This window comes from Austrofundulus limnaeus, unplaced genomic scaffold (assembly GCF_001266775.1).
Source record: "Austrofundulus limnaeus strain Quisiro unplaced genomic scaffold, Austrofundulus_limnaeus-1.0 Scaffold209, whole genome shotgun sequence".
Lineage (NCBI taxonomy): Eukaryota > Metazoa > Chordata > Actinopteri > Cyprinodontiformes > Rivulidae > Austrofundulus > Austrofundulus limnaeus.
In genome coordinates this window covers 147,861-159,644 of record NW_013952611.1, presented here as the reverse complement: position 1 = coordinate 159,644, position 11,784 = coordinate 147,861, and the positions used below count along the sequence as shown (strand labels likewise).

The window sequence follows — 11,784 nt, the reverse complement described above, 5'->3', positions numbered from 1 at the left end:
CCCGGCATAGGATGAGAGCACTGAGTGAAGCTGTAATCTCATACGAGACGCTTTAAGAGGYGTAGGAGATTTAATCCCCCCGGGGCCCAACACTGGTGGTGGTGGTGGTGGTCATGAAAAGAACAATCTAAAGAAGAAGCCAGCAGTTTGTGTTGAATCACTTCATCACAGACTCCCATCCTGAGCAAACGGTGGAGAGGAAAAACTCCCTGCTAATCAGGAAGAAACCTCCAGCAGAACCAGGCTGAGGACAYGCGGCCATCTGCCTCAACCTGATGGGTTGAGGGACAGGAGGAGACACCAGCCGAATGCGGAAGAACCGGTCCAGATGCACCCTCTCCAGAAAACAAAGGGTGGAGGAGGGGTGGTGGCAGGCCGACAGTCATCTGGCACACAGACTGTGCGATGGAGATGACTGGCTTTTATTTACTGGCAGACAGGAGCTGATTGGACGAAGCTGGGTTTGCGATGATTGGACAGAGCTGAGCTTGAGACGAAGTCTGCAGGAGCAGGTGAGGTTATCAGTCTTCCAGAGTTGAATTTACGTATAAACTCCATTGCACATTGCCAGAAAGTATTTGAATTAGACTAAATGACTTTAATTTTATATACAAATCAATTTGTGCAGAGGTTGATACAACTACTAAGCTACTTAAATACATATGTCACTATACATACACCATTACCTAGTTTTCTTGCTACTAAAAAAGCAGAAGACCTGCTGTAATTGCTTCAGTTGTCGCTCACGTATCGTCTTTTATCACAGATTCCTTTCCTCTGGACAAGTCCAACGACTATACAATTGTTAACATATTACTCTGCACCGCTGTGTAGTTGTAAAGCTCTCGATCAAGCTGCAATGGACCACTCTGAAAGCTAAAGAGGGGCTGGTTGTGAAGAGCACGTTTGGAAGGAGACATCGCCAAAACAAATTAATCTGAGACACACCTCAGAAAAGGGGTGAAAGAGGGGCTTGTGGAGTTACAATAAGGAAGAATTCAGACCAAAGCATTGCAGTCCCACTTTATATAGACCCCAAGTGAATGAGTTAAAAGTGTCTCAACAATGTCCTGCTGGTGTGAAATAATGTGATAATAGCAGAAATAAAATATTTAATCTTTCAATTTAGAGTATTTATTTAGGTTATCACTATTTTTCAACCAAACAGCATTCATATTGTGTCACAGATATAAATGTGATGAGGCTGTTAAATGTATCAGTCTGCCTGATCCATACATCTCATCAGTTTGAAAGTTTAGCGGAGCAACCAGTGGTGGGCAGCYCTAACACAAATATTAGCTCAGCAATTTCTAACGTGCTTATGAAATTATTTAGGTCCGCAACTTCAAAAGCAATTATGTCCTAGAAAAACTAGCAGAAACTAATTTTAAAGCACAAGTTCAATTTGACATTTACCAACTGGGATTCATGTACAATAAATGCCCWACACTGCCAACTGGCGGTGTATGGATTCTTTTACAGCTTATTCCTACAACTGCCGATTGCTGGGGATGTGATTTCCTGAAACAGACCTTTGGCTCCTGGTGTAAAACTTAAAATGTTGTTGAGGATTGCTAGTTTGGCTGCTTCTTTGTCTTTTTCTTTTGTTTGTTGTAGATTTTTCATTAAAGAAGCATGAATAAAGTAATTTTAAAACTGGTTATTGGAAAACTGAAGCGATGCATTCTGGGTACATGACAGATTTGATTTGTGACGGGAAACGAAAGCACGGAGTACAGGAAACTATCTGCGAACTTCAAAATAAGAGCTTGGATTTTAAAGTTTTCCATGTTGTTGCTCCAGTTGACCACTGGATGCCAGTCTTCATCAGCATGACATTTTAAATCATTTATGCGTCTCTAAACCCGTTGGCCGATTGCTTCGACCAATTATGTCAAGTATTGAGCTCCAGCGTTTAAACTTTATTTTTTTTTTTTAAAAAAAGAGCTCCTATTGTAAAGTAAAATAAATCAATACATACAACATTTTAGTGTGGATTACAAACGTTAACTGTTTTTACTGGGACAGGGAGTTCTTAACATTGCCTTCCTGCTACGTAAGCAGACACAAAGCATTGTGGGAAATGAAAACCGTGACAGAAAGCAACAGTCAGCAAAGTTGTATATCTTCCCAATAAGTGTGTTTATCTGGGAGGGGTACTGTTGGACAGATCTTGTGTGTTGTGATTCTTTAACAGTCATACCTTCTGCTGTTCAAAGTAACGATGACTGSTAGATAATTAGTTATTAGCGGTACTGCATTTTAATTTTAGAAAGCGCAAATCCACTTATGAATTATAAAACTTAGTAAGACCACTAAAGCGCAAACGAAATATTTAGGTCCACAATTAGCGGATTTGCGCTTTAGTGGGCTGGTGCCCACCACTGAGAGCAACACACAAGGCAAGCCAGTGCTGCAGCCAGAGGTGCTGACCGTGGCAGAGATGGACTCAAAAAGCACGGAAAGAGAAGCCGCTCCAGATGCAACAGCGATGCCTAAAAAACAACCCCCACCCAAAGAGGGTGTAACTCCTCGCCATGTGGAAACACCCTGGCTTCAAAAGCTCAGATGTCTATCAAACAATGGGTCTGCACAAGCAACACAAGTTGCAACCCACTCCACCACCACAGCCTCAAACGTTTCCCAGAACACCAAGARCGTTCAAAACCAAAATCAACACCCTCCACATTCAAAACCTTAAGAGCCCCAGGAGGACACCTGAGCAAAACATCCCTGCCACAGGTACTCTCACAGCACACACATATGCATGAAAAAAAATAGTCTTAAACCGTGATATCGGTATAATTTGTTAACAATCCCAAGACAAAATTTTGGTCATACCACCCAACACTAGCCTACCCCTGTGGTCAAATAAATTAGATGAAGCATTAACAGCAAATGTAGAAAAACAAACAAAAAATAAAGTCTGATCTGATCTGATCTGATCTGATCTCTTACAGAAATAAACCATTTCTGCTCTGAAGTCCTTTCATGATCATGTTTGTCCAGTGGACAAAGCTGCTCTGAAGTTCTCACATGCACCAGCAGATGGGGGCAGATATTTGTGCAAAGGATTGTGCACATCATCTTATTGTATCACCAGTAATATTTATTTAAAGGAGTCTGTATTTAGTGGAAGGAAGTTCCTCACAGAAAATCACATTCTGGAGAACAATATGGAAACTGACCTTCAGCAAACATTATTATTGTAAATCATATTATCATTATTTTCTTGATGTCATCCCAGATTTCACATATAAAAGTCAATAACCATTTCTGTCATTTTAAAGCAATGTTGAAAAATAAATTTAAAGAAGCTGTGTGGCCTGATCAGCACTTTTATTTCTAGTTGTTGCATCATGGCTGCCTTTGCTTCCATGTGCTTTATAAAACAACAAAATAAAAGTCTGTGCATTCTCTAGATGTCTGAATAGGACACACAATCCACATTCTGTTAAGAAAAGGGCTGTTCAAAAATGTCTGGAGTAAAGTTATATTTTAGAAAGATTAGATTAAAATGAACATTTAATGAAAAACAACGGAGAGTGAACTGTGATCAAAGCCATTCCAGCTCATCAGAAGAACAGTTGAAGGAAGGTCATGGCCAAGGCATGTTTGCTGTTCCTGATTCTTTCTGAGAGTTTTTTTTTTTTATTGTAATGACGAGCTTTTTTCTGGAAATCAGCAGAATAACTTTTATGTTGCTGCATGTTCATTCTGCAGAGCACAAATCTCTGTCCAGGGCAGATTGCTGCAATCTTAAAACAGTTTCATTCTCAAAAACGTCATTAAGAGTCCGCAAAACATCATTTCATAGACCTTTACATTGTGGTCAGTTACACATTTTTGTGCTTATTTGCAGTAAATAGCTGTAGAACATTTGGTGCAGCCTGAGGTCAGCTCTGGCATGAATATAATACAGTACGCAAATAATTATGTACTGCAAAATTTATGTCAGGTCTATGAAATAGTGGTCTCATGAACTGCTGAAATGTTTGAGACTAGAAATGTTTAAGAATTCACTTACGTTTTTTCTGTGATTGATCCTGTTGGACATAAAAGTTCATTTTTCTCCACTGAAGCTTTTCAAAGAGCTACTTCAACTTTAACAGGTAGAATACACTGTGTCTGATTATAACTCTCTCTCTCTCTCTGGATGAAAAGAACACAATGTTTGAATGAAAACTGAATTTAATTTTATCAGAAGAGTCTGAATCAACCAAATGCCACTGAGCATCATGACAGCAGGTTTTTGTCTGATGTACAAATTTTCCACCTGTATGTGTTAGACACATTCGCCTGTACTGACACTCAGTCGACCTTGGAGGTGATCGATAGGACTGATTCAAGAGTCCTCCACAGGCCCCGATGGGCAGTCATTTATCTTTTGTCTCATCACACAGCAGGGTGGTAAAATGTGAAGACGGGAAACAGATTTAGGAAAAGTTTCTTCACATATCTTTGCTTTTTTGAGATAAGTTTAGAGACGCCTTTAGAGAGGCCTTGTTTCATTCTGATAAAGGATAATTGTCAAAAGAGCTGATTATCAAGATTTGCTGATCATATTAAAAAATAGCTCGTTTAGAGAGACTCAGCGTGTCGAGTGCGATTTAGACTGCGTGCACAAATAATTACAGGTGCAAACGTGGTGCAAACCGCCTTACTGAAAAGAGGATTCAGTGTGTGACAATGATGGAGGCAAAGAGAGGCAAGAAAAGGCAGTGTTGCGAGGAGTTTTTCATCAGGTCATCAATKAGAGCCCTTGAATTCTTGTAGCCTTGACGGGGGAAAAAGTGTTTTATTAATTGGATTTTTGATTGTTTTTTTTGGGTTTTTTTTTTTGCATAGTTATTTTGGATTATGATGTAATTCGAACACCAAATTAAAAAAAAGGTTTTAATAATTTGTCAACCAAATGACACATCAAGTCAAATTTTAATAACCATTTGTTACCAAAGTGCTGAACAACAAACAACTGTGTATTAAACCAAATAATTTATATTGTGTTAGAGCAAATTGTGTAATTTTATTGGGGGGTGGTGGGGTGGGGGACGAGATCAAATTATTATTATTGAGGGGTCAAAACTCCACCGCAAATTACTTCCATGGCCATGAGTAAAAAAGCTTAATCTCCCCTGAGCTTCAACCTGGATTTCGGGGAGACCAAAAGCAGCTGGTCAGAAGATCACAGTGCCCGAGAAGGAAGGTAAGGTTGAGGTAGGTCAGAGAGATAGGAGGGTGCAAGGCCATGTTGGCATTTATAGGCYAGCAGGACAATATTAAAATCTATTGTATAGCGCACAGGAAGACAGTGAAGAGAGGACAGGACCTGTGAAATATTCTAAAATCAACGAGTTCCTATTAAGAGCCAAGCTGCAGTGTTCTGAGCAAAATGAAGATGTGAAAGTGCATTGCAATAGTCTAATCGACTAGTAATGAAAGCATGTATTTTCTCAAGGTCAGGTCTGGTCAATACTGGCTTAAGTTTAGCTATCTGTTTTAAATGAAAAACAGAATTGATCTGCTGGTTAAATAAGAAGTCAGAGTCTAAAAACATTCTCAGATTCACAACAGACTGCTTGAAATACAACTCAAGAGAGGCAAGAGTTACTGGAAGGGTGCCAGCAGAGCTAGAGCTGAACACAATAACTTCAGTTAGAACACGGGYTTGGGATCACAGGAGCAGCACTGGATTGGTTACGTTCCTACGTAAGTGACAGAAGTTTTTGTGTTAATGTTGGAAACTTCTTTTATGTCTTAGTGCCTCTTTCCTGTGGGGTTCCACAGGGCTCGATTCTTGGGCCATTTCTGTTTTCATTGAACTTGCTTCCTCTGTGGTCTGTTCTAAAGAAAAAATGGTCTGTCCTTATTGTTCTGTTGATAATTGTCAGATCTACCTGCCCTTAAAACCTAATAATAGTTCATACTCTATTCACTCTTTATTAAAAATTTATTGATGACGGTAAGGATTGGATGGCTGCAATTCTTTTAAGCTTTAATGATAACTGTGATAAAAGGATGTGGTCAACAGTATCAAAAGCTGCAGTGAGGTCCAGGAGTACCAGGATCACAAACTGACCAGAGTCATTTGCTAAAAGAAAATCATTACAAACCCTTACCGAAGCTGTTTAAAACCAGACTAAATGGTTTCAAAATTTCCTTCTCATTCAAAATGGTCCTTCCTTGAATAAAAACAATTTTCTTCAAAATTTTAGTAAGTAATGGAAGTTTTGAGATTGATCTAAAATTTGAGCAAATATCAGACCACACATGTCAAGTTGTCTGTAAATTACACTGATTTTCCCTCATTTTGCATGTATACAGATGTATTGGGCAATCTTATCAATTCACAAAAAAAAAAAAAACTCATCTGAGAGCCGGCAGGCTGTAAAGATAATTTTGCCACCTCGTTGTCTTCTTCTCCTTGCTTCTCTACACTTAAGATGCTGTTTTCTGTGCCCTCACATTTTCTCTCCACTACTGAGATTTTTATTTTATTTTTTAGAAAATTACAGATTTCTGAGGGTCAAGACACAGGTAAATGTCCGAAACGTTTGACATGTATGATCAGAGCGAACAATTCTCTGCTGCACCCGAGGCTGTCCAGCGCAGCGGTGACTGAGAGGTACACGAATAATAAGCTTTTTCATTTGTTCAAAGGAAAACAAAATCACATTAATTGTGGAAATTAGAGTGCAGTTATTGCAATGAAGGCATGTGGAGAAAGATTCAGGAAGGAAGGAAGAAACTCCTCTGTCACAGCTCTGGATAACTCAAAACAACAAGACAAAAAACAAACCATAGATGAGATGGAGTTTGAATTAATTTTTTAAGCTGCTGTGCTGCAGGAATGTACCTTTTTATTTATATTAAAGTGGGACATATTCTATCCCACTGCGATGTTGAGGGAATAACAGTGTTTGAAGCAGAGTGCAGTCAGTCTGCACTTGACTTTCAAATGTCCTAAATATAGATACTATAGCATTTTGATAAATCACACTGCGGGTATTATATCTGATAATCATCATATATTCAGCATATTCATGAAGGCAGACATGCTGAATTGGTTGCAACAGATATTTTGCTCATCTAAACAAAACATATCTTTTTCTGTTCTTGCACAATTCTTTAGATTATATTTTTTTATTATCAGTAGTTGTATCATGGCTAGTCAGTGTTAATTTTGTTTTGTGTGCACTATCTATAGTTTGTCAAATAACATGTGTGAACCTCTGAACGGATGCAGCTATGACAACTGAATTACCTCTCGACGGGATAATAAAGGCTAATTCTATTCTATTCTATTCTATTCTATTCTATTCTATTCTATCTGACAGACATAGTCCTTGCTGCGCACAGTTAATAAACCAGCTTTGCATGCGCCATCACGTTTGCCAATCTTTTTACATGGACTAATCATTGATAAATCAGTCCCAGTGAGGAATCTGTAATACTGTCACATACTGTGTCATACTATCACATTAAAACACTAGCATTTAAAGTTTTTCATGTCCAGTTTTTTATTTTTGAAATACAGCTGACAGTAACTGTTCCTGAACCTGATATGAAAACATGAACAAACACAAATTGACCTGGGATCTCATTATTTTTTCTGCCATCCATGAAATCCTCAGTAATGAAGCATGACCTGCAGAAACATAAATCATTGAGAAATGACATTAGATTGGTTGTGATACACACAGACAGACCCACACAGATGACAGGTCATCAAACATGAATCTAACCTCACTGATCCACTCGGTGAAGGCAGACGTACGAGTGAAGACAGTGGGTTTCTTTACTTCATTGCAGATGCTTGAAGAAACAAAGCTGGTTACACCCTGGATGTACCACCTACCATCCTGACCCAAACAGTTCAGAGGACCCCCGGAGTCTCCCTGTGAGAGAAGCAGAAACAGCATGAAGGTTTCAGATGATGTTCCTGTGCAGCAGATAAACTCTGTCAGGAACAAGCTGGTTTTGATCCCATCTCACTCACGTTGCATCCTGATACGATGTCCCCTCCGGCACACACCATGGTGGTCTTCACAACATTGCCCCACCAGTCGCTACGGCTGCACTCGCTGTACTCCACCACAGGTAGCAAGGCCTGCTGCAGTTTATCTGGCATGGGGCCGTGAGCTGACACACAGAAATGACAAAGATGCTGCTTTCAAATGTGAAAACATCTAAGTGTGGACTGAAATCACAGTAGGGCAAAGTTGCCCCTTTTTTCATCAGCAGGAGTTGGTGGTAAAATCTGGGTCAATTATCGGTCTTGTCAAACCTGTAAGGATATTCTGGTTCTTTTGAAGTCGGGTTCTATGAAAAAGTTATGATCAAATTTTTTAGTTATTATTATCAAACATGTTGTAGACTAAAGACCTCAGTTTGGAGAAATAGTTTAATAGCCTCTATGCCACGTACATCCGGCCCAGCACACGATGCCACTCCCAACACTTCTGGTTCGTGGTCAACACAGTGTTAGCGAAAGATTTTTTCACCCGACAACGACTCTTAATGATCTCCACAGTACAGAATTAGCATATTACATGTACCAACATTAACACAGGAGACGTACAGTTCAGCCAAGTGGAAAAAAATCACTCCAAAGTGGATTAAAGCCATAAAAACAAAGGAAAGACGTTCGTGTTTATGGTTCCAGAATTTAGCCTTTTTCGCTATTCCATGGCTGCTTGTTCTGTGAATTTTTCACGTAGAGCTGTGATACTTATATTGTTGGAACGAGCAGAGTCTGGGCTTTAAATTGATGGGCTACTTGTATGGTTTGGATTGTTTTCCCCGATGTTACTGAACTGAAAATGTAATGATTATCAGGCGGAGGTTCTGCTGCTCTCATGCTCGGGGGGAGGGGGGGATGCTCGTCACTCGGCTTTAGTCCACGCTGTAATATACTCTCTAACAAGTTTTTACTTTTGCATAAAACTCATGACAAAGTCCCATAAAAACATTTCATATGCCACAAACGCGCGAGCACACAGCTACCTTTGCCGGCTGCTGTGTTAGCTTCCTGCTAGCTGTCCTCTGGAGGWGGTCTTTCCTCACTCGTCTTGYCAGTAAAAGGGGATAAATGTACATTTCCCTTTTGTAACCTCCGTCTTCTCATTTCTGATGCTGACTCTTGAATATCCTCAGGTTAGAAATGCCGATTACAAACGCAAGCGTGAGCTTTTAAAGATAAGTTTTCCCTGTTATGCTATGATCCTCTGCTGTCACCTCCTCATCAAGAGGAAAATGGATAAAAACTAACTACTCGATCGTACCTGCTGCTTAGTGGACACAACGGCACACAACAGAACTCATGTTTTATACCATGTCCTGATTTTAATTTTTCTCAAAATGAGTGGCAGGAGTACTTCAATTTTGGTACTTGCAGATACTAAATACTTATTGAGTTGTTGTGGCTAAAATATTGTTAGTTGTCTTATGTCATTTATGGCAGATTACTTTTTTGTGTTTGTGCAGGAATTATGGAGCCTACGAGGGGACATAGGGGGATTTTTTTCTTTTGCGTTCCTACGCAATACTATTGCGTTACCTCACAATATTTTGCATTACCACGTGTGAATTTGTTAAACTGGCAGGCGCAACAATGATAAACGACTTTTGCGAGGAATCACAAAAGAAAAAAAATTCCCATGTCCCCTCCTGGGCTCCGTAAGAAATAGTGTACAAAATATGTTTTCTGTTTTTTTTTTCTTCTTTTTCATTGTCAAATGACAGATTAAAGGTTTGAAATTGTGACTTGAGCTATTAGTGCAGCACATTAAATTAGGGCAACTAAAATGAGTTCTGAAACTTCTAAAATCCTAATTTTAAGACTATATCTAAGATTATCTAAGAGAATTGGAAGTAAAAGTTTTGTACTCTCTAGCTCTACCTGAACAGAGGGCAGTCTGAGATGTCCTCCATTCACCGTGGAGTTTTTTTTAAAGCTAGTACAAAAACAATCACTAGATTTGTTACAAGGACCATCTGGAAAAGTTGCCAAATCTAAGAAAAGGATGCTAAAATGTCAGCAGTGAATTATGTGCATTTTCCCACTAGTTCCAGCTCAAACCACAGCTCAGTGTTGAAATAAAAAATGTGAAAACTCACTTTCCTACGGAAGGCTGTACAAATATACAATCTCTATGGGTTTTAAAAATGTAAATCAGGAAGCAAAAAAGCCAAAACAGTGCCTGTTGACATGAACTGGGGAAAAAAGGCATTCATTAAAAAWTTTTTGATTTTTCACATCAAAACCTGGCTGTGAGCCAAATACAACATGAAAGAAGTTCAAGTGTTCCTTCAGTAGGTCATTAGAAACCTTATCTTATGGTTTAACGTAGCACATTTAATTTTTCTGACTGAGCCTAAAAGCTTCCAGACATTTTATGGTGATAACCAAAACTGTGAGACAAAGTGAGGAAGCAGTGGTGTTACTGTAAAGGTTGCCCCAGCCGGTGATGTAACATGGGGTTCCATGGGCGAGGATCTCTCCTGCCTGTGGGAGACAAGCCACGCCGACGCTGTCGTTCATGATGGGGCTCTTATCCAGTTTTAGAAGGGTGAGATCGTTGCTGAGAGGAACAGGTGAAGAAATACAAGTAAAAAAGTTTTATTTTCTATTTTAAAGCTATGAATTGATAAAATGTGCCCACTGTTGTAAAACCCTTACCCTTTAGCCACATGGTCAATGTCCCAGTCAGGATGGACCACGATGCGCAGGATTTCATGAATCTGTTCCGTGCCCTCCCCCACGCTCATGTCATGTTCACCTATGAGCACACGGTACACATCTCCAGGCCTACAGAATGTAGTTTTTTTTCTCAGTATTATTTCCCTTCATTGTTTCTGTTTACAAATCTTTTTATCATAGAATCACCAGATGCAGTGTCCAGCAGTCAACACCCAGCGAGGCCCAATCAGAGTTCCTCCACAAGTGTGATGGTAACGGCTGCCATGCTTTACTTGAAGGGAAATCTGTCAAGAACATGTTAACATATAGTGTATCTGAATACCGGTAAATGACTACTTATTATATAATAGGTTGAAGTTACTGTACCTGCCAAGGCCAGCTATGAGGACGAGCATCTACTCCATTTACAATCCTGTTTGTGTCAGGCTTGACAGCAGGTGTGCCACATCCAAAAACTACGAACCCACAAGCAGATTTTATGCATTTACACATTTGTCACACTACATCTGCATTCTGAAGGAAAAGAGCATTTTTGTTCTGATTAAACCAAATAACTCACCAAATACTGTCTGAAACAGCAGGATGATAAGTATCTGCAACATGGTGTGTGACAAACAGAGTTGGAGTCRATCTGTTCACCTCTCTTATATATCTGCTCAGTCTGTCTGATAACTCAGACTACCTGACTAACTGTTATCCGAATCTGCTGCTGATTGTGGCTGAGAAAAAACACCCTGTTCAACAGATGCATCAGTTTGTCGGCCAGAAAGCTGACAGAATTTGAACTTTATGAATGTTAGGAACACTTGTTTAGAAATGTTTTCTTTAAGATGACACACAAAATGAAGAAATAAAGTTCCCAACACAAAAAAAAAAATTTTTTATATTTATTTATGCATAAATGAGAGAAGTACAGAGGGGTATATATATATATATTGTAGGGGTCACCCTGGTGAAAAAAAAAACTTTTCTATTGTTTTTTTTCTTTGTCTTTGATTTTATTTTTTACACTTATAAGAAGAAAATCATTTTAAAGTGTTTTTATTTTCTTTAAGTGAATAGGACAAAGTCCTATATATATG

At 39.2% G+C, this 11,784-nt stretch overlaps 1 protein-coding gene across 1 annotated transcript; it reads right to left on the bottom strand.

Annotated features, from left to right (window-relative positions):
• Positions 1-7,495: 7,495 nt before the first annotated feature.
• LOC106525022 (chymotrypsin-like elastase family member 3B) lies at positions 7,496-11,322 on the bottom strand. Its single transcript, XM_014019120.1, has 8 exons — positions 11,262-11,322; positions 11,069-11,157; positions 10,889-10,986; positions 10,682-10,810; positions 10,447-10,583; positions 8,000-8,142; positions 7,746-7,898; positions 7,496-7,648 (listed from the first exon to the last, which is right to left on the bottom strand). The coding sequence occupies exons 1-8, from the start codon at positions 11,302-11,304 to the stop codon at positions 7,631-7,633; spliced, it is 810 nt and encodes a 269-aa protein (XP_013874574.1). The 5' UTR covers positions 11,305-11,322; the 3' UTR covers positions 7,496-7,630.
• Positions 11,323-11,784: the final 462 nt, after the last annotated feature.